At 43.9% G+C, this 27,014-nt stretch overlaps 1 protein-coding gene across 7 annotated transcripts in view; it reads left to right on the forward strand.

The window, feature by feature from the left end:
* Positions 1 to 27,014, forward strand: part of NOX4 (NADPH oxidase 4) — an 840,225-nt gene that overhangs the window by 363,790 nt on the left and 449,421 nt on the right. For 6 of the 7 annotated variants that reach the window (XM_078658423.1, XM_078658420.1, XM_078658422.1 and 3 more), the window contains one exon: positions 13,291 to 13,371. The exons of the other annotated variant lie outside the window; for it this stretch is intronic. In XM_078658423.1, the coding sequence (XP_078514549.1) occupies positions 13,291 to 13,371 (81 nt within the window). The remainder of the gene's footprint in view (positions 1 to 13,290; positions 13,372 to 27,014) is intronic. 7 annotated transcript variants of the gene reach the window in all.

Here is a 27,014-nt window from a genome sequence, read left to right on the forward strand (position 1 = left end):
CAAGTTGCGTGCCCAAAAAAAAGCACTACAGGATCCAGTGGTGCAACGTAGCTAGTCCCTCGCAATCATAATAGATATCTCATGATTTTCCAAATGTTTTTTACTCTGAGCTCATAGATGTTATTGAATCACACCTCATTCTGAATATCAGTTGGCCTTTCATGCCATATATGGAATTGATAGAAGACTGGTGGGATTACATTCTGACCTTTGCAACAATAGGCTATCTGTGTTAGTTCATATGGTTTGCACGTATTTACATCACACACAAAGCACTATACTTTCAGAAGACCTGCTACCTATCCAACAAAATAGTATTTTCAGGGGTATCTGTGCTTTTAGCATCACACTGAATATTCAATTAGAAATTATGCTAATAAATAGAGCCAAACCCAAATTGAGCCCTCTTGTCTAATGTTACATTAGTTTGGAATCCTTTCCCTACAGAGTCACACTTTGCTCCCATTTCGAGACGACTTACATAACAAGTGAAACATAAGCATATCTATAATTCTGCATGGTTTGAATGTGAATGTGAATGTGTATAGATCACAATTCTATCTAAATGCTCACAGTACGATCATAGATACAATATTGGCCCAAGATGTTTAACACGGACTGTGAAGAAGTGAACAGCATATAGATGTACCAATACCATTCTTCTTTTACTAGAATAGGAAAGCACATAACTGAACACCTTTATGGTTGGTGAGATTCCTGGTCTAACTCAGGTCATGGCCAAGCATATTCCTGTGAACAAGACAGGGTGGTAGAGGCTATAAGAACAATTATTCTGTGGTCATGCTTGACTGATATTATATTCATTAACCTATGCTTTCCCAAGGATTTTTCTGCACTTACTCAGCGTCAAAAAAGAGGCTCCTGAGACAGAATATTCATGAGCATTCCACATATAGACCCTGATTTCGAGTTTAGGTGTTATTTATTGCACCTGATAAATAATGATACGACAGGGTTCCTTAGGCAACAAATCACACTTATTATGAGTTGGGGGGAATAACATGCAGATTTTGGTGTTTAACACACACAAATTTGCATAATATGGTAAATAGCAAATGCTTTTTCCCAAATAATTTCTCCCGAGAAACAGAAAACGAAGCCTTAAAATTGGTATTTTATGGGCTCAGTTTATTTAGTTTGCAAATTCTGTCCTTTATTAACACGCCGCATTGAAGCCAGTTGCGTGGACGCTGAATTTCCCTCTCTGTTCCTTATGAAAGCTACCAGTACCAAATATTTTGGAAAGAAGGTCTACTTCACTTGCAGAATTTAGGGCCTTATATAGAATTTGGAAGGCAGGATACTATGTCACAAAACATGCCATGTTTCAAGTGCATTATAACTTATGTCACTTTACAGTTGGTAGGATATCTGACCCATTTTGAGGGACTATCCTGTCCACCAAAATCTACATAAGGCCCTTAATTGTAAAAGGCTAACAGACTCACTTTCTTACAATAATGGGGGCATTGTTTTGGGCACAAATTGCTGTGTATCTGGCCCCAATCCTTGACAAAAAATAAGCTACCAGTTTTTTTGGGTTACCTGGCGCTTTCACACAACAGCAGCAATTTTACTGATCCTGTAAAGATTGACTATTGATTTATCTGTAGATGATCCTAATATTTTAGGTAGCGCAAGAAAATAAGGCATCTGTAGAGAGAATCAAATAATTTGGGGCATAAGAAAAGTGTTACTCAAATGTTAATCTTCTCTCTTTTCACTTGGCTATGTCCTCCTCATTATCTTTGCTATTGCTCCTAGGATTATCTCTCGAAACTCCCAATATTTTAGGTAGTGAAAGAAATTGAGGCACAGGGAAAGGGAATCAAATAATTTGGATAAGTGAGGAAGCTGGGACTTAAATGTTGCTCTTCTGTGTATTCAAGTTTGAAACCACATGTCTCCCTTATTATCTTTAATATCTCTGCTTGGATTTCCCCTTGGCCCACTAGCTTCTCAGCGTTGCAAACCAAGCTGATTTTCACTGTTGTGAGGTGGTGAGACGGCCCATAATATGTGTATATACACAGCTCGTAATGCTGGTGTTTACCCTGCTTTTCAGCAGTTCCAATTTAGGAAGATAAGAAAACTGAGGTCTGTTGAGGCCGAGGGGCCTGATTACAAACTCATTTTGGAATGCATAAAGTACTACTCTTTTAAATACACTTATCTAGGGGTTACACCAACAGAAAACATTGAGTTGGGCCCACAAATTGCTAAATCAAAGCTTAGGCTAGCCCAGACTTCTGGGGGGATTGCCAAATTCCTGAGAAATGCCACCTCTAAACCTGCTGGGCCCATAGTTGAGATTTACAAGGCCCAAGCCAGTGGCGCAGCAATATATGGGGCTGAACTCTGGGGGCATTGCTGTTGTGGACCTGTGAGCAAGGTGGAAAATAATTTTATGAGGCAGATCCTGGGTCTCCCCACTAGTACCCCCTTGTTCCCCTGTGGTTGGATCTAGGAATTAGACCAATTGAGGAGGAGTTGGGCCTCAGACCACTAACTTTTTGGCGTAGAATGTGGGTGACGCCGGAATCGGCAGCGTACCGAACAGAACTAAAAGAGATATTGAGCCTTCCGGGAGTAGTAAAAATCCCCTGGTTTGCACATATAAAGGATGAATGCACTAAGATGGGAAAACCAACATTGTGGAGCAACCCAGAGGAAGCATGTGCTGCAACCCCACGCTCTGCAGTGGTAAAAGCTTACCGTTCGAGCAAGCTTGTTGCTGTACAGGGACGTTCCTCTGTAGGTCAACTGACAGCCCAATTTTTATTACTAAAAGATGATTACAGAATGGAATCTTTTTTAGATGACATCCAGCCATTTCTGGCGAGAAAACTGTATGTCCAGTTTAGAATGGGCATTCTGTCGCTCCGTGCATTCACCCGCAAATGGACACACTCTTCTCCTAGAGAATGCCCAGATTGCAATTGGGAGGAAGAGACGGTGCTTCATGTCTTTTTCTTTTGCCCGGATTATACATTAATAAGGCAGTGCTGGCTTGTCCAATTGTGCAGGAATTTAGGGTTTGTTCACTGTGCTGAGGCATTTAGAGTTTTGAAGTCCGACACCCGAAAGCCCACTGTCTTTGCCGTGTCAAGATTTCTGACTTCAATGTGGCGTAGGCGCATGACTTTTGTAAAATCGCTACTTTAGTTGCAGCAGCACAACGTTGTTATTTTCTAGGATTTTAACCTGTATTTTAAAAATGTTAACAGTTTCAAACCTTAAAATGTATTTAGCTTTACTTTTTATATGTGACTATAAAGTTTGTATAATAAGTGTATGACTCTGATTGCTGCTTCAATTACCTTCTCTGTATGACCCGTATTGAAACTATTCGCACAGTTGTGTTTTTCATATTCATTGTCCTTTGCCCAGTATTTATCTAGCACATGCACTTCATTGAACCGCCGGAAATGGAACTATGTCAGTGCCTAATTACAGATCGGGATGTTATTTTACCGGATTACCTTTTTTGTCTATTTTCTTTTATTGCATTTACTGTTTTTACTGCATACTTTTATGGTCGCAATGACCGGAATAAAGGTTTCTGAAAGAAAGTATTTGTGAATAATTTCCAAAACATCTAAAATGGGAATAAAATTGGCACATTTGAGGAATATTCATATACAGTGAGGCCAAACAGAAAGGACAGTGCCCTCTTTGCACTTTTACTAATAGGGAGTTGAATATTTTGGTCCCAATTACCAAAGTGATAGAAGGGATGTAAGAGCACATACAGGTATACTCCTTTAGTACTACTACCCATGCTCATAATACTCATGGTTTCATGAATTGATAAGATCCAAACACTTAAAATCAATTTGGAACTGAGCCTGAAAACACAGGTGTCATGATTCCAATGTTGACAATATAGCGGTTATGCGTGCCTCTAGCATGGACATCCAAATCTTAATCTAGTTATTCAATGTTGTGACATAGCAACAGTGGGAAATAAAAGTGGTTTCCCACTTTCACTATGTCAAGAAGGAATTCCAGACTATCTCTCACTGGCCTCTCAAAGAGCGTGTCAGACATCACTGGCTCTCTGCTCCAATTATTATTATCAACACTTATAAAGACCGCTATCACCCTATGGGTACCCTGGCACTGTGATACATGTGTCCAGCTTAACGCAGATGATGGTAGGGCACAGTTATCAGAAGAAAAAGATTAGAGGAGTGGTAGAGGACATACTCTAGAATAGAGCCATGTTTTTATCCTTTTTCTAAACCGAAGGATATCATCCACTTGTCTGATCTCAAATAGGAGTTTGTTCCAGAGTCACCAAGCTGCGGTGCTGAAGGCCCTGCCTCCTGATTTAGTTCTTCTAAGCCTGGGCACCTTCACCAGTTTAGCATAGGAGGAACAAAGATTTCGGGAGGGGGCATACCATGCAAATTTGTCCTGCAATGGTTTGGGTCCAGCACTATGCAGAGCTTTAAACACTATACAGAGTGACTTGAATTGTATCCTTTGCGATACTGGAAGCCAATGCAACTCTGAGAGTGCCTGAGAGGTGGAGGAGTGTCGTGGCCTCATTAATACCAACTTAGCCACCTTAGTCTGTATTCTCTGGAGTCTCTCAATTAAATATCTTGGGGACTCCAGCAGCAAGGTGTTACAGTAATCCAACCTACTCAGGATAGTACTTCTTCCATCAATATTCTGTCCTGTTTTGAAAACATCGGGAGGATCTTCCGAAGTACTCTGATCAAAGAAAAGCAGCTCCCAGCTGTTTCATTCACATGAGTTTCGAGAGTCAGTTTACTATCGAACATAACTCCCAGGTTGCGTACCGTCTCGGTAGGGACCAATGGGGTAGCTGTGGGAATGGGCGAGAAATCAGTAGGGAGTATGGGGGGAATCCTCCCAGCTGCACAGTGCAGGACAGTGCAGGACCTCTGTCTTGTCGGCATTAAATTACAGAGAGTGCTGTGCCCTGCATACAGACATGAAATTCTTCCAGGGATACAAATTGATCTCCCTCTAAAGACAGAATAAGTTGTGTGTTATCTGCGTAGTTAACCAGATTGATGTTGTGAGCCCTTATAACAGCAAGTAAAGGGCTCATATAGATGTTGAACAATATTGGACTAATCGCAGATCCCGGCGGGACACCGTGCAAAAGGTTGGTTAACTTGGATCGATAGGGGGAGGGCTACTGCCTGTTGTCTATTAGATTGATACGATTGAAACCACTTAAGAGCAGTGCTTACAACCCCAACCCCTTCGAATCTGGACCGAAGGACCTCATGGTTTACCGCATCGAAAGAGGCAGACAGGTCAAGTAGAATCAGTATAGCTGACTGTCCCCTGTCTGCTCACATTCATAGTTAGTCCAAGACAGTCCCTAGGGCTGTCTCCACTCCATGTCCAGGACAGAAACCGAATTGCACACCTTCCAGTATGTTATTGGTTTCTAGGAACTGGGACAGTGATTTACTAACTAATCGTTCCAGGATTTTGACAGGGTAGGGTAGAAGAGAAATGGGTCTGTAGCTTTTGGGACAAGCTGGATCAAGCAAGGCTTTTTTCAAAAGAGGTGTCACCAGCGCTTGTTTCCAGCAAGTCGGCACAGATCCACTTATCAAAGATTGATTTGCTGAAGTATCGGAAAGAGTTGAGGAGCCAGTCATTCCAGATTTTGTGTGAAAGGTCCAAAGGGGATCCTGAAGAGACACCCAGAGACACTTTGTTGCAATCCTCCATTGAGAGTGTCTCAAAGTGGTCTAAGGAGTTTAATTTATCCTCCCCTACTCGTCACTTTCTCTTCACAAGTGGTAATTCCTCAGGCATAATACCCATTTTGAGTCCATCAATTATGTTCCTAATCTTGTCCTCAAAAAAGTTTGCTAGACTGTCACATAGTTCCTGGCTAGGCAGAATCGTGTTTTTTGAGCAGTCCGGGTTGGCAATATCATCTACTATCTTAAAAACACTTCTGATGCTATTTGGCGCTTTTAAAATAATCTCTGCAAAATACTCTGTTTTTGCTATAAAAATATTTTTTTTATAATTAGCTATTGCCACCCTCCAGATGGTTTTATTTTCGTCTGCATATTCCCTTCGCCATTTCCTTTCCGCTTGCTTACAGCCCAGTTTCAGGTTTCTCCGTTTTTCATTAAACCACGGGACTGGCGGTCTACCTGTTTTTTTGTGACTTTTTAACGGAGCAATCTGGTCCAACCAAGTATTTATTTGTTCACAGAGTGCTGCGTTATTCTCTTCCACCTGCTTATATACATCATAACTCTCATTGATCAGAAATACAGGGGATATCATTGCTTTTTTCAGGAGTCCCTTCCAGTCCCTACTTAAATACGTAAAAAATGTCTAGCTTCCCAGTGGAGAGTAGAGAGCACAGCTTTGGAAGGGGAAGGGGAGAGAAGGCAAAGAGTAGTGTGGGTCAGTGACAAGAGATTGGGTATTGTTTTTATATATGCAAGTGGGGTGGTAGTGCATTTGAAAGAGTGGCGTGGGTACCTCTTTTTTCAATTTTGAGTGAGGAGAGCTCGTCAACGAGCACGGGTGGCCACACACCGTGTGGTTCTTTTTAACATTTTCAAGGAGGTAATACTGAGAGTGGTGTCGGAGGGAAGCAGAAGTCTGGCATTCTTTTATGAGGGGGGTAGAAATGAGGTGATGAACAGGCTGGTTGGGGTGCAGGGCAGGTCACCAGGTATGTCTTAAACAAGCGCACATCACTCATGTAAAGGGAATATAACTGTATACCCAAGGCTGACAATATAAACAATGTTTTTATGAGAAAGTATAAATCTAATTATTAGTTAAAAATATCATAAAATACACAGGACTTGAATTGAATTTTATGCATGGATGATATCGGACCGACGTTGTGACGCTCCCGCAAGCCGAAAAACCCTAATTATAAAAGGGACCATTGAGGTTAGAACAAGACATTAGCAAGTCCAACTCAAACATGAAAGTTCCTATTAGGAAGAACCGCTGTACCAACTAGGCCGGGGTGAGTGAGATTTAGGTGTACTTTGGTACACATAGTTAATATTATTACAAGTCCTGAAATACAGTGCAAAGGAAATTTATTTTATGATACTGTTAAACAAGAGAAACCCAGAGCTATATTTAAGCATGTCACAAATGCTCCAAGGCAATATTGAGAAACAAAGGGGGTGTGCAGTTCCTAAGGGCAGGAGGGGACTCACAGCGTAATGTCCAGAATATTCTCCGGTTCACTATGAACTGGATGACCTCTAATTCATTGAAGGTAAATCCAGATAAAATAGAAGTGCTTGCTCTTACTTCAGGGGTCTCACCCTGGTCCAGTCTTTTTTGGCCTCAAGAGCTGGGCACCACCCCGATACTGGTGGCAGCAGTGAAGAGCCTGGGTATTAAGTTGGACACTGGTTTAAGTCTAAATAGCCAGGTGTCTGCTGTTGTGGGGAGCTTTATAGGCTTCATGCGGCAACTTTGGAAACTGGTGACCCTGCTGTCATTCTCCACCATGCAGACAGTTGTGACTGCATTAATCTTGCCACTCTTAGACTATGGCAATGCAGTCTACACTGGGCTTCCCGAAAAACTCCTTGGGAAGCTCCAAGTGGTTATGAACGATGCAGCATGGTTGATTTATAAATTGCCAAGAAGAGCTCATGCCACCCCTCTGCTACAACAGTTACACTGGATTCCCATTAAGCAAACGGTTAGATTTAAGGGGCTGTGCATTGCACACAAGTCTCAGTATGGAGAGGCACCCGCCTGGACGCTGTCTCCGGTCGTCAGAGTCTAGCTTGATAGTCTGCCCATGTTTTAATAGAACGACTCTAGGGGGCCAAGCATTTTCAGTTACTACCCCCAGATCTGGAACAAGCTACCGGACGGTATGCATAAGGAAGCCAGATTACTACCATTCCGGAGGAGATTTAAGACCTTCCTGTTCACAGAGGCGTTTGGTAAGTTTACTCCGCTGTGTGTTGAGTATAGCTGCGTGAAAGGATTCTGGAACTTCTGATTTATGTTGCAGCGCTTAGAGACATTCTGGTGATTGGCACTCTATAAATACAATTTAACATAACATGAGGTCTTTTCTAAAAAGTGGCCTCACACACCCCAAAGGATGTCATGCTTCATCATTGAGCCAGCTCCTCGTCTGGCCGGCACTGCAATGCCCGACGGGCACTTTGGCGAAGGGCTTTTTGTAGATGAAGCCGTAGGGTGAGTGCGGGTGTGTGGGCTGGATAGTGCGGTGAATGTGTGTGTTAAAATAGGTCTAGGGCAGTCCAAACTAAATATGTTTATTACCAGGGGGCACTAGCCTAATTCAAAATAATGGACCTTAGCTGGATGTAATGGTCCTATAGGGCTGGTGTGGTGCATCGGGTCGACATATTTCATGTCAAATTAGCCCCTAAAGGGTCTGGTGGTACTTCATCAGGACCAAGAGAGTGATAAAAAGATGCTTTGGCACTACCGTAAACCTGATTCAGGGATTCGTAACTGATAACCAGAAGAAGTTGAACGCCCTGGGTTAAATGATCCAGAGATGAAAGACCTAAGGGAAAAGGGGAGGGAGATAAAAAAAAGAGAGAGCCAAGGTATTGTTTAGAAGTAGTTAAAAACCATTAAAAACACAGTGGTTGTACTACAAATGACAAGGTGTGAGGGTTTGTGAAAATGTCAGTAGTTATAGTAGTGGCTATATAGTGCATCAGGTGCTAATATTAGTGTGTATACCACCAGTGATTGGATCGGTGGTGTCGATAACAACCTTGATTTAATACTTGCAGTGGCTAAGGTCATGAGAGGCTAGAGTCAACATCTTGCACCAACATTTGATTATGCATATTGACATTGAGAGATCATTTCATAGGCGTTGTTTTAAATAAGCATGGCACACATTAAGAGTAGTAATCACAAGCACGCTAACACAAGCATTCATGCGGCATATGTTAATGTTAATGTTATGTGGTATTTATAAAGCGCGAAGCTGTCGCTCCGAAAGGAGCATCCTGGCGCTATACAGTGGATGTCAGTTTCATGGAAATGCGGCAGGTGCTGCCAGATGGGAATTCGCACACCAGAGTTGGCATCTATTCAAATACAATAGCGATGGTCCCACTACTGGTGTATTGGTAATTAAAAATGGTGGTACACATGGGGATGAGACCAGACGTGCCGTCGGGCACCGAGTATGCAACTGAGAACTCATCCCTAAAGATTAGGTCTAGTGCTGACAGGGATGGCAGAGCACTTCGTTGCTCTGATGCTAAGGAAGAGAAAGTACAATTCCCAATCAGGGTCTTGACGTGGCATATCCACAGGCAGATAAGGGTTAATCATACTTGCGCAGGGAGGCTGTGCAACTGGCGTCCGGGCTACCCTGGCTGCGGACCCCGTAATGCTTGCTTCCGGGTCTGCAGTTTGAGGGAGCCACATGTTGCATTGCTGCGTGGTAGACTAGACTGTAAACCGAAGCAGCCATGTTGGATAAGAACTTTATTCGCTATGCAGTGTACCTGAACACGGGTAAGCAAGGTGGTGCAGTGACATAACCTAAATTACAGAATAATATTGAGTGCGCCAAAAGAGTGGCCAGCTTAAGTCTAGACAATTACAGGAATGCTAGAATTGGTGATATATCCTATATGACAGGCCGATATGTGACAGTGGCCTGCTTGAGTCTAAACAATAAAAGGATTCCTAAAATGGGTGGCAGTGGCAATCAGATGTTTAGAACAGCTAATAAAACGGGAATCGGCATGGAGTCTAACCGCTCATAAGTGGAGGGAGCGATGTAGTGTAGGTTAATTATACCTCTATGTGAGGAAGTGCAGAGAAACAGATTAAGGGTCCACAAGTCGATAAAGAGGAATTGTTATTATTATTAATTATGTTAATAAATATATAGATAATCGTTAGGTCTGCTTAACAAATGTACATATTACTTATGGTTATATTATTCTATGTTCAACATGTACATAGGCAACTGCATAAATAAGAAATAAGTAATTTTTATCATAATTATTTATCTACAATTGCTTCACTATTGAATTATTAAAAGGAAAAAATTATTTAAAAACAAATAAATGGGGAGGAGCCTAGCTCGCGACCGAGGTGGCCGCGTTTTAGCTCGGCTCCGCTCAGCCGCCTGTTTTCTTCGTTTATCCTGTATTTCTCCTGCCCCGGGAAGCCCTCGTTGCTGTGTTTCGGTATTGCAGTCACTTTGCGGACACTTACCCGTTGCTCCGGTGATCCTGGGTGCTGTCGATCCTGTGCGGTGGTCCCGCCCGGAGCCTCCGGGGCGGACTGGCCCGGACCTCCCTGCTGCTCCGAGACGTGACGGAGCGCGATGGTCGACCCTTGCTGGCGCTGTGGATCTGGTTGCGGAGGCTGATGTGCGTATAGGCCGGCTGTGCCCGTTGGCGGACCCGACTGGCCTGGGCCTTGGGGTGCGGACGCTACCTCCTGCAGGGGAGCCTCCTCATTTATCCGGCTTGGTCCCCCCTTTGTTCCCCGGCCCGGCCATTTTGGATTTTCCGCCCGGGCTCGGAGAACGGGGCCGGCGGCACGAGGGGGCCGACGAACATCCTTCTTCTGGTGGGTCTCCTTCCTGCCTTGGGGCGCCCTGCCGCAGTTCGGCTGACCTCCTTCTGCTTTGGTGTTGCCCCGGCCGGGGCCCCCGACGACCAAGGGCTTGCTGGGCTTCTAAGATGGCGGCCGACCCTGGGAGTCTCTGCCGGGCCTGGGCGAGCACTGGGGGCCCGCCACACGGCCCGGATGTCGGATCTTGTGAAGGGTTTCCTGCACTTCAAGTTGTCCTGGATGCACTATACTCCTGGCGGACTTCCGTGGCTGCGCCTGTTTCCCCTGTGGAGACGCACCCACTTTTCGAATTGTGCGGGCCCCCGTCGTCCGATTTGGCTTCCTCGTTGCAGGGTACGGCTGGTGTGCTCCTGGTCTCTGTGCCTCCGGCGGAGATCGCATCCTTGGGTTGGAGACTCTCCGACGCCCTTCGTCGTCCTGCTTTGTTGCCTCGGCCGCTGGTCTGCGGTCCGTTTGCATCCTGTCCAGGCCTCGATGATCCTTTCTGTTTCTCATCGCGTCGGCTCCCCGGCCGGGGCGCCTGTGCCGACCCAGCTGGGCTTGCCTCGTTGGAACTGTCCCTAGAACTGTGCCTGCGGAGCGACGGTTGTACTGTAACTTTTTTGTATCCTCCGTATTTTCTTTCACGTTTCTTCTCAGGACTGCCGCTGGATTTACTCCTGAACCCTGTGTCCCTCGCCGTTTGGACTTTGTTTGTTTGGATGATTACAACTTTGGACAAAAGTGGACAGGGCTGAAATGACTTATTATATGCGGTAGTCTCGTTTCTGATCTATGACCGACATGTGCTGTTGTGATGTTGCGTAACTACATGGGACTCCTGAAACTTATCCTTATATCGTTAACTTCCCGTGGGCTCTGCCTCTCCCCTTTTTACAGGTGGTGGGATGGTTGCAGATAATACTGTTTTTTCGCCCTCTCCCGTGCGTAATGTTCCCTTCTTTCCTTGGCCCTTCTTTTTTGCCTTTGTTTCTACCTTGTTTCTTTCTTCTGTATTTCGGGTTCTATTTAGGGCGACAGGCACGCTGCTGGGGGGTTGGCCGTAGCCTTCTGCAAGGGTGTAGGGTGGGCTTGTGGGGTGGGTGGGGGGGTCTGTTGCTGTTTTTGGGGGGTCTTTTTCCTCCCTTTTTCTCCCTTTTTGGTTCTATGGCCCTTGTGTATCCCCTCTTTCGGGGCTCTGTCTCGTCGTCTGTCCCCCTGGTGTCTTTCTGGGGTATTCTTCCGGTATCACGATGATTGTGAATTGCTGGGTGTGTCTTCTTTATTTTTAATGTTTATTCTGTACCGGGTTTATGTTTTCCTGTTTCGTCGCCCGGGGGCGGGTGTTTGGGTAAGAGTCCCTTTCTTTTCCTTCTTCCCCTTTCCCTTTCCCACCCCCCCTTTCGTGGGGTTCTCTTCTTTTATTGTGGGTACGTTTCGTATTGTTTTTGTATTTGGGTCCTTTTCTGTGCTGTTCGGTGGGGCGGGTGATGGCTGCGGTGGGCGGGCGTTGGACGATGTGTGCAGTGGCCTTTCCTCATGTCCGTTGTTTTGACCGGTGCTTATTGGTATGCCTATTTCGTATTTGTTTCTCCTGGTTTTTTTACGATCACTGTGTTGCTGCCCGCCGCGGCCCCACCCCTCTGGTTTGTCTCTCGGCCCGCCATACTCCTGAACTCCCTAACCCGTCCTTTAAAAATACGAAAACTACCTTTCTAATTCTTTGCTCCTGTGACTGCTCTAGGATGCTTGTTATTTCTCCTGTTTCTTTGCCTTTGTATACTGTGATAATCTGTGCATTGCTCCTGAAATTCTGCTCTGTGGTGGCCAGCCCGGTGGGTTGTAGGCCCGTATTTGTGAGCTCCTTCTGTACAATAAAGGTTTTCAAAAAAAAAAAAAAAAACCAAATAAATATGCTTAAAGTACAGTAACACATGAAAGTCTGAGTTAATTAAATACAACTTCAATCTAGACATATTACCTTCCTTATACGTATATACCTTCCATGTACTTATGTTTCTTTATATTTATTACAGTACTCCTATTTCAGCAACTCCAGTGCACTAGCCTATATATCACCCTATACCACTCTCAATATATCCTCTACCTCCACTCTCTGACTCATCCCAAACCTCATTCCACTACTCTCTCCAATGCAATACCCCATTTCACACCCTGTACCTCTCTCAATATATCCCCTACCTCCACTCTCTGGCTCATCCTAAATCCCGTTCTACTACTATGATCTCCAAAATAACCCTTCCAACACTCTTTCCTCCTCTACTCTTCCTTGCATCATCTCAAACCTCATTTACGATTGAGAACTCCAAAACAAGCCTTTCTAAACCCTTCTCTCATTTATCCCTCCTAGACCCATCCGATACCTCATCAGTCTCCCTAATTCACTTCTAGAAACTCCCTCCACCATCTCTCCTTTACTCGTCCCAAACCTCCTCCTACTGCTATGATCTCAAAATAAACACTTTCTTGACCCTTTCCTCTTCTATTCCCCCACTATCCTTTGCATTTTTGTCTTTTTGTGTGCAGATTACGCAATAAGGTATTCTGGGAAATGCGGGTGGTTGTGGCGCACAAGGATACAACTACATTGTATTAAAAAAAGTAACTTTCCTCCCATATATAAGGCAAGATACATATGTGTTATGTGTTAAATTTTTATATTTTCCTTTGCAGGACTTCCAACTACAATGTCTTCTTCTACACTCACAACCTCTTCTTTGTTTTCTACATGCTGTTGATTGTGCACGTTTCAGGGTAGGTAACATTTCTGACTTCATCGTTATTTATTTTATGTCTTAGATTAGGAAGTACTGGTATCACTTTCACAAGTTGATAAAGCAATCCCAAAATGGAATTGTCACGTTATCATTTGTCAGCTTTAGACATTTGAAGCAATTGAGCAAAGCATTGTAAAGTGTCAGGGAATAGGACATAGCTAAGAAAATTTGAAGCGTGTAAGAGTGCTTCTCACCCCCTTATCGACTCCGTGGAAAGCACATTTCTAGGATGTGTCTTCTAAATACCCAATAGGGAATATCATGGGACAAAATACACATATATAGATTGGAGATGTGGAGTTATCCCTAACTCCCTATATATGCACCTTGACAATATATACACTTTCAAGATACATAGATATAGAGTTAAGAATGACTCCCTGTATATGCACCTACCTTTCGGTAATTTGTCGATTATGTTATGATACTATGGTATTCCTGTGCTCGATATTCTGTGGTACAATCTTTGCTAGAGCTCCTCCCACTATTGGCATCCATATGTACTGCAACATCATGTTGTCAGCCGTCATTCACGGCACCTGTTCCAGGGAGGTACTTGAGAGAGTCTGCTTTAAGCATGTGCAGGAAAAGCAAAGCACTGTGAATAAACAGTGTGGAATTCATTAACTGGTAAATAGGCCAACACATTCCTAACCATAGCTTTTACTTTTGAAGACCTTGCATTAAAGGGGGCCATTCACTGTAGTAAAAAAAGCTACCCAGTTTTGCATGCTAGCAAGGGAGTAGCCAGAAAATTGTAAAAACAAACACTTTGATCCGCACCTTGAGCGCCATCGGGTGAGGGAAGCGAGTAAGCCTTACTCACCCTAGATGAGGTCCCTTCAGCCCATCTTCTGTACCTCCATCCTCTAAGCCTTTCATGCATCCTTCTATCAATCTTTTCATGCTTCCATGTATCCGTCCTGTCACCATTCCATCTATCCACCCTTTCATCATTAGAGTTCTATCCATCCTTCCACTCTTACTTCCAACCATTTAGCCATCCTTTTGCCTATCCAATCATTATTTCTCATCCACCCATCAAGTCTCCCTCCTTTTATCAATTCATCCTTCCTCCTTCCATACAGACGCCCATTCATTCATCCATCCACACATTCATCCAGCCTTTCATCATTCCACCACTTTCATTCACCCACCATGCAAATGTTGTTTTACCCTCACATTCATCAGTCCATTCACCATTGAATCCTTCCTTTCATTCTTTTGGCCATTCTTTCTTGCACAGTTTCTTCCCAATTTTAATGTCCTTCCTTTCACTGTTCCTTCCAGCCATCTCCCCTTTTTCTTTCTCTCTCTTTTTCTCTTTGTTTTATTTTTGCTGTGGTTAACTATGCACCACTGACCCCTGTTAACATTTTCTCATACTGGTTTTAACAGCTTTTGTCTGCATATATGTAGAAAAGACAGTCTCATAAATAACTGTGAAGTGTCAATACCACCCGGCTTCAGCTGCATAAGCAGGGAGAGGGCCTTACGACACCACTAGTCACTAACCACCTCCAACAATAAACCTTCTAGACCATTGCTTTGTTTGTTGACATCTGGTTGAGTTTAAGAAACATTGTGACCAGCTTCACTAGATATGCTGTTTAAAAGTGAGGGTAGAATATTTTGACACACAAAGCCACCTTTGATTGTATTTGGCTTCACAAATATTAATGTAAGAAGGTGTTGTGTAGTTCGTACTAATCCATAGGATCTGCTCATTGTTTGAACAACATAAACTAGGGGCTTGGTGAATAGACTGATTCCAGACACCCCGCAGGATATGTTGGCCTATAGACCAGCTAGCTCACAGTACCACCATAAGCCCCCCTAACCTACCAGGGAGCAAACAGTTTCTGGCAGCCACTGAACGTGTAAACCCTGATTCCTCAGGAATTGTGGAAACAGCATAAAATATTTCGCTCAGTCACTCATGTTCACTTGTTTTCAGAGAAATATACAGAGAATGCACAGTGGGGATGTTTTCAATAATATTTACTGAACCAATGTTATACGTGTGCTGCAATGATTAGGAGACGGAAGCAAATAAAGATTACAAGCACCAAATGAGTGAACAGAAGATACATTTCTACCATGGTGTTGAAGCAATGAATATATGTAGGCATATATTCAACACGGTAATTTTATTTATTTATTTATTTATAAAGTTTATAAAGCGCCTGGTTACACTAGCTAGCGTGTCCCCGCGCTGGATAGAACCGAATGACTATTCCTGATGATCATATATTCGAGGCAGCCCACAGTCCCTATGTTAGTCTTTGGGGAACAGAATGGTTTTCAGCTCTTTGCGGAAAGCGACTTCTGATGTTCCAAGGCGAAGCCTCTGAGGCAGTTTGTTCCACTGGGTGGCGGTCATGACTCTGAAGGAGCGCCCTCCCAGTCTCGCTCTGTTGAATTTTGGGACCTGGACTTGACCCGTCCCACTTGATCTCAACTGTCGGGTAGGAAGGTATAGGTTAAGCAGGTTGTGCAAGTACGTGGGGCCCTTCCCCTGTAAGATTCGGTGGCCTACACAGAGGGCTTTAAATAACACATGTTCCTTGATTGGCAGCCAGTGCAGAGTTTTGAGCGCTTTCTTAGCTGACGCTCTATTGGGTAGCATCAGAATCAGGCACGCAGCCGCATTTTGTATGCGTTGCAGCCTGTGCATGCATTTTGCACTGGCTCCCACATACAGGACATTCCCACAATCTAGTCTGGAAGTAATTAGGGTGTGGATTATGGTTTGCCAAGCAGGCCATGGTAGGAGGTCCAATGTTTTCCTGAGGACCCTCAGCATTCCAAACCAGGTGCCTGCCACTTGTTTGGTCTGATGCTCGAACGAGATTTTATTATCCAGCCAGATCCCCAGGTTCTTCACCGGATTGCTGGGAGTGGGCAGGTCACCCAGCGTGGAAGGCCACCATGCCAAAGTCCATACTGAAGGCGCCCTACCCACAATCAGCACCTCCGTCTTATTTCCGTTTAGCTTGAGGCAATTATCAGCCATCCAAGCGGCAAGTTCCTGCATACACGCGGTGAAGTTGGTGGCACATTGCTCCTATGGCTGCATCAAAGTCACAACCAATTGCGTGTCGTCTGCATAGGACACTACTTCCACCCCAAATCTATCTGTGATGTCCGCTACAGGTGCAACATACAAGTTAAAAAGGGTGGGACTAAGACTGGCTCCCTGTGGTACTCCCTGTTTCAGGCCAATTTCTTTGGACCGGAAGGGTCCCTGTGCCACTTGGAAACTGCGGTCTGCTAGAAATGACTCCAGACACTCCCACGCTTTACCCACTACTCCTCCCTTTTTCAGACACTGTAGCAGTGTGTGATGGGCTACGGTGTCGAAAGCGGCACTAAGGTCGAGTAAGATCAATGCCGCTGTTTGACCTTCATCAGCATATTTCCGCAGGGTTTAAGTTGAAAATAGAAGTGCTGACTCGGTCGAGTGGAGGGCCCGAAAACCCGACTGAGTGGAATGAAGCAAGCCATTAGCCTCAATATAAGCTGATAGCTGTTTATTGACTGCCTTTTCCGCGATCTTTGCGAAGTACGGGAGAAGTGAAATGGGGCGTAGGTTCTCAAGCTGTTCCATACAGATGTTGGGTTTTTTTTCTCAGAGGGAGGACCACTGCCTTTTTCCAAGATTGAGGCACCTGTCCTGAGTCAACGGAGAGTTCTAATAAATGTCTGATATGGGGCTCAAGAGTTTCCATACTGCCTTGTAGTACTTTGGGGGGTGCCGGATCTTTAGGGGAGCCTGATTTAATGCTACCTGCAATTTGGCATAGGGCCTCCCGAGGGGGAACCAAAAATGCTGTAAGACAGTCCCTATCTGGATTCGTGAGGGTAGCATCTTTACTGCAGCCTACCCTGGCCGTGTCCGGGAAGGCGGAATACATCTTGTCCACCTTATTAGCAAAAAACTCTGCCACCTGATTGCAAGATTCTACTGACCCGATCATAGTGGTCGCTGTACTGGAGAGGTCCGGTAGCTCTTTATATACCAAAAACAATTCCTTCATAGAGTTATCAGCTCCCTCAATTCTACTGCAGTAGTAGACTTTACGGGCCTTCCTAATTAGGGCATGGTATTCCCTCAGGCCGGTTTTATGAATATTCCTCTCCATCTCAGAGAAGCTTCTCCTCCACATACACTCCAGTGATCTAACATACTCCTATGATGCAGACCCATCTCTGTGTGTACTTAGAGTGTGTATTGGTGTAGGGCCAAGAATCCCCCATAGGGATGACTCAACCCCATTACCTGATGGGAGAGAATGAAGGACCCGTATTGGTCTCGAGGTGGACACCCCTCCCAGAATGTCAGACCAATGCGTGATCATTTCTCAGCATGCAGGGTCCTTCGGTGTCAGCAGAAGTTCCTCCTCTACTAAACTATCAGGATGCCTATTATTTATAATAAAAAGCAGCCTTTTGGATGTGCGCACTAGATTAGTTATGTTTTAGATATGTGGATAGCGTTGTCGCCTCGTGGATGAAGATAGGAGGACTTTTGTAACTAGTGCATAGTGAGGCCTAGTACATGATGTTCAAGGCATGGTGATGATGTTTTGCGAAGCTGGATGTGTAAACAAAGTAGTTTCAGAGAAACTAATCCAACATCGTCGTGCATGCAAATGTGTGCAAAAATTAATCGCTGAAATGTTCTTTTCTAGGGCAATGTAAGGAATAAGCTGCCTCGCTACATGGGCCTAACCCAGGAATATAACAAAGGGTCATGGCATGACCTATGCTAAATACACACCTGAAGTTACAGAATTATTAAAATGCTACTTATACTTGCCATTCAGCTGCACAGGTTGTTTGCTAAAATGTTGATGACAGGTTATTCTTCTAATCAGAAGTGGGGGAGATGGAATATTGATCCATTCATTTTCCAAAGGATATAGTATAATCAAAGGAGAAAGGATCACTTGTCCTGATCAACCTTAGGTCTGCAGGATGGTGGGGGGGGGGGTTCCGTCCCAATATTAAGACCCTCAGGCACGTGATGGGTATGGTGGTGTCTTTAAGCGGTATATCTTGATTCTCCGCTTATATTTCACGTGTGTGCATAATCATTAGGTCTATTAGGTTATGCAGCCTCCACCAGGAGGTTATTACCCAAGGTTGGTGCAGTAGTGAGCCAGAGATAAAAAGACCGAAAAGCCAGGAAGACAAAAATTTTATTAGGTCTGGTTTTGGGTCTGGTAAACTCAATTGTAGTGCATCCGGTTTTACTGGTTTATGAGTTACAGTTGCACTTTGAGTATTAAAAAGGTTAAAAAATTGGTCGACATGTTTCTGCCTCAATTGCCTTTGTTCTAGGACTTACGGGCATTCATCAGGACCGTGAAGTAACGTGCAAAAAAATTAAATACAGTGTTAAAAAGTGAAAAGGAAAAAGGTTATTGACCTGTTCCTATGTCTTGGAGGTCTTATGGTACCTGTAATGAGTAAACACATAATTGTAACACACACACACGGGGTAGGGGAGGGACACACACCCACAGCAGAATACTGCTGTAAATTTTACCAATAAACAACTACAAAATGGCAATACTTTTTAGACCGTTTTCGTTCATTTAAGTGTCAACTCTCTCTTATCCTTTCCATACTCAGGCACCGTCCTATAGCATGCTTGCAAAGGGACAGTGTATGTTTTAAATAGTATCGTGCATTCATATTCATTGTGAACTCTAGTGATGCTGACGGTAGTGAATGTGTCTGCTAATCAATTTCTATCAGGGCGAGTGCGGTGTTGATTCGACCTGTGGTTGTGGCATGCAAGGCATATTGAGCGTTTTTGTGAGCTGAAACGCCGTTCTCTTAGGGGGCGTCATGAAACATGCATACGCTGTTTTTGGTGTTGCTAGTGTTTACCTCGCGCATTATTTGTGCACACTTCCTTCAGCCGGTAGAGATATTGGAGCGGGCTAAAGGGAAGGTAAATTGAGGCATTAATATCAAGGCGACTGTCTTATACTTGCGGTTTTGAAGACGTGGTAGAGTCTTTCTCCTCGCTACCTATTGCGCCTCGTCCTCAGCTTGCTGTTGTGCGCGCTGCTCTGCTCGTACCGAACCGGAAGTGGTTCGTCTTGTTTCCGGGTTACTTTTGAGGATCTGCCTGGAGGGCGGTGCTAACGTCCTCATCGCGTTCCTATTGGGCTGATAGTGTTTACTACGATGTTGTTGACATTCATGGCTATACTTTTCCTAAATTGTGAGCCTCTCCTTTGTGTAACACTTGTTTTAATAGTTTCAAATCTTGCAAAACACTTGTTTTAATTTTTGCAAGACGGATTGGTGACGGTAAAGTTTTCCCATAAACGAAGTGGTTTAAGTCCTCATGAGTACTAAGGGGTAGTTTGCAGATAATGACTACGTGTGGTTCAGCATTTTATTTGTGCAGATCTTCACTGATAGATACATATCGATATCTTTTGTTTTTTACAGGGTAGGGTGGATACGGGGTTGGGGTCTCTCATTCATTGATGAGGATGTTTCTGCTATGTATTATGTACAAATTAGCCTTTTAGGGATAGAAAAACGAGAATGGGCTGTGTTCTCTTTATGGAAGGTATACCAGTATCATCTTACTGTGTATATTGTTGGGGCGGACTGTTGTTTTCAGGGGGCATTAATATTGAGATGGCCCTCTTTTGGTTTCAATCTGTAATGGGGCCTTATTTTTGGGGGTTTGTTACCGGGTTACATTATTAACTCGTGTGGTGCTCCTAGGGTACTCATTTTCTTGCCACCGTGAGCCAAGGTATATTATCGTTCAGCCCTTCGGTATCTGTCTTGAGTCTGTGTACCCATCTTTGCTCTTTTTCAAAGAGAATTTTTTCAGCATTGTGGTCTTTGTGTGGTAATGTTTCCAGGATTACCCATTGTAAGTCTGATATTGTGTGGCCCTTCTCTAGGTAATGGGTAGCCATCTTCGTGGTGCTCTTTTTGCATTTGACATTGCTCTTATGTTCGCATAGTCTTTGCTTTGCTTTTCTGCATGTCATTCCGATGTAGTTCATTTTACATGGGCATGTAATCATATAGACCACGTGGGTGGTGTTGCAGTTTGTGTGGCTGTTCAGAGTCCATTTGAAATTCGGTAAGAGTTGCAGTTCTTTGGTTGCTTTCGTGAGGTTGCAGACTGAGCATGAGCCACATGGGTAGTGACCTTTCACTTGTGGATTGCCCCATAGGTTTAGATTCTCTTTTGGTTTCTTTGGGGGTGGCCTCGTATGGACCAAGATGTCTTTTAGGTTCCTGCTCCTCTTATTTGCGAATCTTGGTTTCTGCCAGGTCAGATCCCCCGATGTGAGTATCCGCCAATTCTTATTGACCATCTTCTTTAGATTGTTTGTCATTGGGCTATACGTGGTGACACACGTAAGTATTTCTTCAACAGGTTTCTTTGGTATGATCTCAAGGAGTGCTTCTCTGTTCTGATTTCTAGCACGTTTTTTGCAATTGTTGATGATCTTTTTTGGATAATCTCGACTCTCTAGTTTCTTACAGAGGTCATTTGCTTGTGCTTTGTATTCTCCGGTGTTGCTGCAATTGCGCCGCAGCCTGAGGAACTGGCTGTAAGGTAAGTTCTCTCGTAGCGGGCGTGGATGAAAACTGTTAAAAGATAAAAGGCTGTTTTTTGCAGTCGTCTTGAAGAAGGTGCGCGTTTGGAGAGTGTTCTCCGCAGCATAGATGGTTATGTCTAAGAAGTCAATGCTCTTGTTATCTGCACAGTGAGTAAACTGTAGACATTCATCCTTTTGGTTCAACCAGGTGTGGAATTCTGACAGACTTTGATGGTCACCTTCCCAGATCACAAAGATATCATCAATGTATCGTTTCCAGAATCGTATACAATGATGATAAGGGTTATTGGTTTCATTGAGGATGTGTGTCTCCTCAAAGGAGCTCACGTATAGCCCTGCCACGCTCGGGGCAAATGTACTGCCCATCGAGGTCCCGTGGCACTGTAGGTATAGTGTGTCTCTGTATTGGAAAAAGTTTTCCATCAGGGCCAGCCGGCAACATTCTAGAACGAAATGTCTGGGGGTTTTATGTGACCATGTGGTGTTAAACAGTGTGTCTTCTAGAGTCGCCATGGTCTTCTCCTGGGGTAGGCTGGTATATAGACTTTCAACATCGAAACCCACCAGAAGCATGGTCTCTGGTGAGTATTCGATGTTTTTAATTGATTTAGGAGGTCCCTTGTGTCCCTCAGATATGTTGGAGTACTTTGAACAAGTGGTCGCAGATACTGGTCAGCGAACTGGGAAAGAGGTTCAAGAATTGAACCAATCCCCGATACAATGGGGCGTCCTGGTGGCGGTATCCGTCTTTTGTGTGTCTTGGGAAGTGAATAGAAGTATGGGGTTCTTGGTGTTGTAGTTCTCAGGTAATCCCCTTCTTTTTTGGAGATCCAGTTATTGGTCTCCCCTCCTTCTATCATCATGGCTATTGTTGTTTGTAGTCTTGGTGTCGGGTCTGTTGATAGGATTTTGTAGAATTTGTCATTAGACAAAAGGTCCATACACTGTTGGTTGTATCCCGTACTGGTTAGGAGGACCACCCCTCCGCCTTTGTCGGCTGGCTTGATGACTATGTTGTTGTCACTTGTCAGTGCATTCAATGCTAGTTGTTCTGATCTCGTGATATTCTGGAATGGTTTCTGTATATCTCGAGCCAGATCGTCAATCCCCTTGAAAATAGCCTGTTCAAAAGTCTGGATTTCGATTGGGACCTGAGAGTTTAGAGGGCAGAAGGATGATTTCTTTTTTAAGGTTGTATCTCCTTCTTCGTTTCTGGGTCCATCTCCCTTGAAAAAGGCTTTCAATTTCAGTTTCCGGCAGAATTCTGCCATTTCGCATTTACTTTTGAATACGTCCAATTTTGGTGTGGGAACATATCCCAATCCCTTGTTGATTATGCTTTCTTCATCTTTGGTTAAGGTTCTGTCTGTGAGATTAACTATGAGGGATTCGTTGGTGTTCCCGTTTGGGCCTTTGTTACGCTCCTTGTTTGTACCTGTCTGGTCTGGTCGGACCAGGTCACTCCTCTTCTCCGTGTTCTCTCGGACGTGCGGCCATTCCCTAAAAAAGGGATGCGCGGTTGGAAATTTTGTCCACCATGAGGTTGCATCTGATGATTCATCATCTGTGGGCCTTGGAAATATGGATTCATCCAACCTTGAAAATGGGGATTGAACGGCTGGAAGGGCATCCCTTGGTTGTCCATTTGAAAGAAAGGGGGGCGCCAGGAATTCCGTCCACGGCGGTTACCTCTTTTGTTCTGTTGGTAGTGTCTTGGGTTGTTATGATTGTTGCCTCCTTGGTCAGAACTGGTACTTGATGCACTGCTGTTTGACCCATTATTGGAAGCATTGTCATCTGCCTTGTAGTCCTTGCTGCTATAGGGGTGCACTTTTTCCATAGAGAACTTCTTGAGTTCCTTTGCTAATTTCTGTAGCTTGGTCTGTATCAAGTATTCATGAGAATCACTCATTTCTTTGTTAATTTCATCTAATTTTGTTTTGTATATGGTGATGTCGACCGTGTTGTTTAGACTCGTTTCCAGTATACGGATTTTTATTGTTAATTCATCCGCCAATCTTGTGGCTGTTTTTATAATCAGGACTAGATAGTCTCTTGTACATTTCCATGAAATGGCGGACCAATCTTTTCTAAATGCTAGATCCTTCAGGAAAATTCTTGGAGCTGTGGTGACCCAGAGGCCTCTGGGTGCCGCATTCACTCTCAAGTACTCCGTCATAATTATGCCATGTACGGCGGTCCTGACTCTTTCTTTTTTTACTTCGGTCAATTCATCCCATTCAGTTGAGCTAGAAAGGGTTGCTGAGAGGTCACTGTTCATGAACAGGTTATTGTCATTTGTTTGTAACACAATTTTGATGTAAAATAATATTTTCCTTTCAAAGTATAGTTTGTAAAAATGGTGCCTCTATGCTACATTAACCCAAAAGCAAATACAAAATAAATATAGAACTTGCAAGTATGTTTGGGAATTTGTGCCCAGTGCCAGATACAATAAACCAGTCACCTTCCTGGTGTATAATATTGAATAAACTGTTTGGAGTGAATATGTTCTCATTGTCTAGTAAGGGCATGCCCTCCTGGGACGTTATTATGTGTATGTTGCCCTGCCGTCTATTGCACCTTAAGAGTCCGGACAGGATTTTGCCCGGCCTCTTCCCCTTGCCATACTGTTGAGCAAGTAGATTCTTGCCCAAAAAATGCACCTCTCAGTCCGCTAGGTTTCTAAACTCCTGGAGTAGCTGGTGCTGCTCTTTAGGTATCTAGAGCTGTGAAGTTGATGTCACTAGACCTTCAAGATCCTTACATTTCTATTCTAGTCATGTGAGCGGTTCTTTGTATAACTCAGAGAATCTCTGCATTTTTAGCTGTCGTAACTTCTTGGATATAGGTGTTAAAGACCTCCCAAAGTGGGGCGTAACTCTCCACTTTGCCCTTGTTCAACAGAAAGTACTAGAGTATGGCTGCGTGCAATTTCGATAGGAGCTGTGGTCCTTATTCAACTCAGTTGAATTAAAATTCCAGAATTGCATTGGTGGAGGGAATGAAAAGCAGGACTAGAAAATGGTGTCACTGATGACTTGGCATCATCTGGTAACCTTAGAAATCCCAATGGATGCCTAGAGTTTTCACTGTAGTTGCAGGTTTTATTGAGCCACAACTGTAACCTTAGCTGCAATTTTCATTGCAGCTAACAGTTTCTATGGCAAGATGATGGACCACAGTTGTTTTAGGTCCTATTTGGATAATCAAGGTTCTTCAGACAGGGAACTATAAGGACCATTATTCCTCAGGGTCCGGGCTGTTTCAGGGTCCTGGCTCGTACAGAAACATGTATTTGTAGATAATAACATAAGCTAGCACTGTTTAGTAATGAGGAGATAGACAACATTGCTAATACAATTAGAAAGGCCAGATGCTTGATCTGCCTGCTTTTCTGTTAATAAGCAGGACATATCTCCCTAAGCTTAAACTGGTTTTAGTTGTATGAGAGCCCCCTGAATTTGTTGTCTTGAGCCCCTCAAAAGTTTCTGCCTTTGTTCATCTATTGAAACAGCAAAATGGTGGTTCACTTAGACTTCATTAGTGCCAGGTAGTTCTTATTTGTGCTAGTGGTTACATATAGTACTCACAGCACTCATTTTGGCAGACTGGGTGCATTTTTAGGTCACGCCTACCAACCTGCACAGCTGTCTGGTTGCGAAAGACATATTGTATGCTTACAAAGAACAAAGAGGGGTTTTACTCATAGCCCATTGGTTGGCTTTACTATACTTCCCATTTGCCTGCTTCTTCTTCAATTGCATGCCCTGTCTATCTTTCGTCTGCCCCCTTCCTGGACCAAAACGCCAATTTATTTGTGTGCTTCCACTGCTCACTTTCAAGGAATTACTATTTGCTTTTGCCTTAAGCTTTCCATAAGAGTGCATGTGTTTTCCAGCTGTCTCCCTAGTGTGCTTCGCTTCCTCCTCCACACTCCATGTTGCTCTCTTCTGCCTGTGTGCTCCTCCCTATCCCTCCTCCGTGATGCACTCAGCCTTGTGTGCTATTCCTCTGCATTGCTTTCTCACCCTTGTGCTTCTCCTCTGCAATCTACACGTTCCACTCTCTCGCTGGTCTGCTCCACTCCCCATGCTCCACATTGGTTTCTCTTTCACTCATTTTCTTTTCAGCGTACCCCCACACCCTCTGTGTTGTTTCTCCCTTCCTGGCCCAGTGATCATTCCAGTTCACCCATGCCCTCCTTGTTGCTTCCCCCCACATGCGCCTCCATACTGCTTCTGGCTCCTCATCTTGCTTCCACCCCACCCACTTTCAAACAAAAGAATCTTTCGCACATTTTTTTCTTTTTATTAAACAATCCAACTCGGTTTGGTAAATAAAAAGAAATAAAGGGCCCATATCACTTTGTAGGTCTGTGCATACATTGTGTGCACCCTTGAAAAATTACTTGATGGTTGTGTATAGTCTTTTTTTTAATTCTCCCTCAACTATGCTGCACAACATTGGTGAAAACCATTATCAAAGCCAATAGGTCCCAAAGGTGAGCCTGATTGGCTTTGTCAATGCTTCTATTATTAACACTTGTTGAAAGGCAAGAGAGAGAAAGGCAGAAAAGGAAGACAATAGGTAGATGGGAAATGTCGGAAAACAGTGCCAAAGACTGAAAACAGGGATGAAAAAGTGCAAGATAAAGGAATATGAATTGTAGAATGGATGAAAGAAAGAGGAATGAGGTGCAATCAAGGGCAGGCAGACTTGGTATTCAGTCACCTCGGCATTCAGTAGTTACGATCGAAGGCTTAAAAAAAAGTTGACCTGTTCACTTATGTTTTTTTCGTTTACAACGTAACCATTGGTCGCACTGTATCCTTTAAAATAAAACTAAGGATGCACCATACAAAAACAGAGCTGCTTATTTCATCATCAAGTGGCACAGTTGCTCCAAACCTTGCTGTAAAGTTTGTATAAAATGCTGCTGGTGCTGTCTGACTTCAGACTTACAGACAGGGCCGGCTTTAGCGCTGGTGGCGCCCTGTGCAACAGTGTCTGTTGGCGCGCCCCCGCCCCCCCCCCCTCCCAATGACCGCCTGTGCCACGGGTTCCCTCACTAGCACCCTTTAACAGTCCCTCTCAAGTCTCCATAACCTCTGTCTCTCAGATTCGTTTAGTTTTGTATCACCAATCATACCAGTGGGAGGTGTCAGAGCACTTTACAGCACATACACACATTTCACAGAGACAATCATATGTGTATAAATCGGTGTAAAGGAAATGTTACATCAGACAGTACTACAAGGTGTAAATACTGGTAGGCAACATAGTTTAGGATCTTATTCAGAAAAAGCACACCTTCAAACATCATTGTTAGGGGTTCCCTTTCATAATAAGAATTGTTTACTACCCCAATGAACCCTTTTCACAAGATTAGGATGGTGAAAGACTGGGCATAAAAACATATAGCTATATATAGCTATAAAATATACCTTTCAGTTTGCATGCAGCTCTAGGATGAAAGTGAATAGCTCAAGGTTCTATATTAGGATTTTGACTTATAAATGACAAGTAACAAAAGGATTACTCTTACAGAAGCAGTAACCCCGACCTATTTACATTATATGCACTTTGTGATCTGCATGGTACACGTTCTTAGCAGCAGGCATTTTCACCCTCTGCACTACCTTAGGATGAGTCCAAACTTCCACTAGACAAACCTTCCTTCCCTTTCCAGGAAGACGATTTATCACCAGACTTCTCTTGACATTTTAATTGATGTTCGAAACATTTTAATTGATGTTCAAAAGTTGCTGGAGGCCAGGAATGAGGCAGCAGGTGCTTTTAAAATGATAATACCCATTTTAAAAAATGACGGCCCCACCCAAAGTCAACGCCCAGTGCAGTCGCACCGATCGCACCACCATAGAGCTGGCCATGCTTACGAAGCAAGCCTCCATTTTAAGTCGGGGTACTGATTGAAGCCTCCATTTTAAGTTGCGGTACTGGCTGACATTCTGACTGTGTTCACAGTTAAAATATAGCTCTT

The sequence above is a fragment of the Lissotriton helveticus genome, chromosome 8, assembly GCF_964261635.1.
Source record: "Lissotriton helveticus chromosome 8, aLisHel1.1, whole genome shotgun sequence".
Lineage (NCBI taxonomy): Eukaryota > Metazoa > Chordata > Amphibia > Caudata > Salamandridae > Lissotriton > Lissotriton helveticus.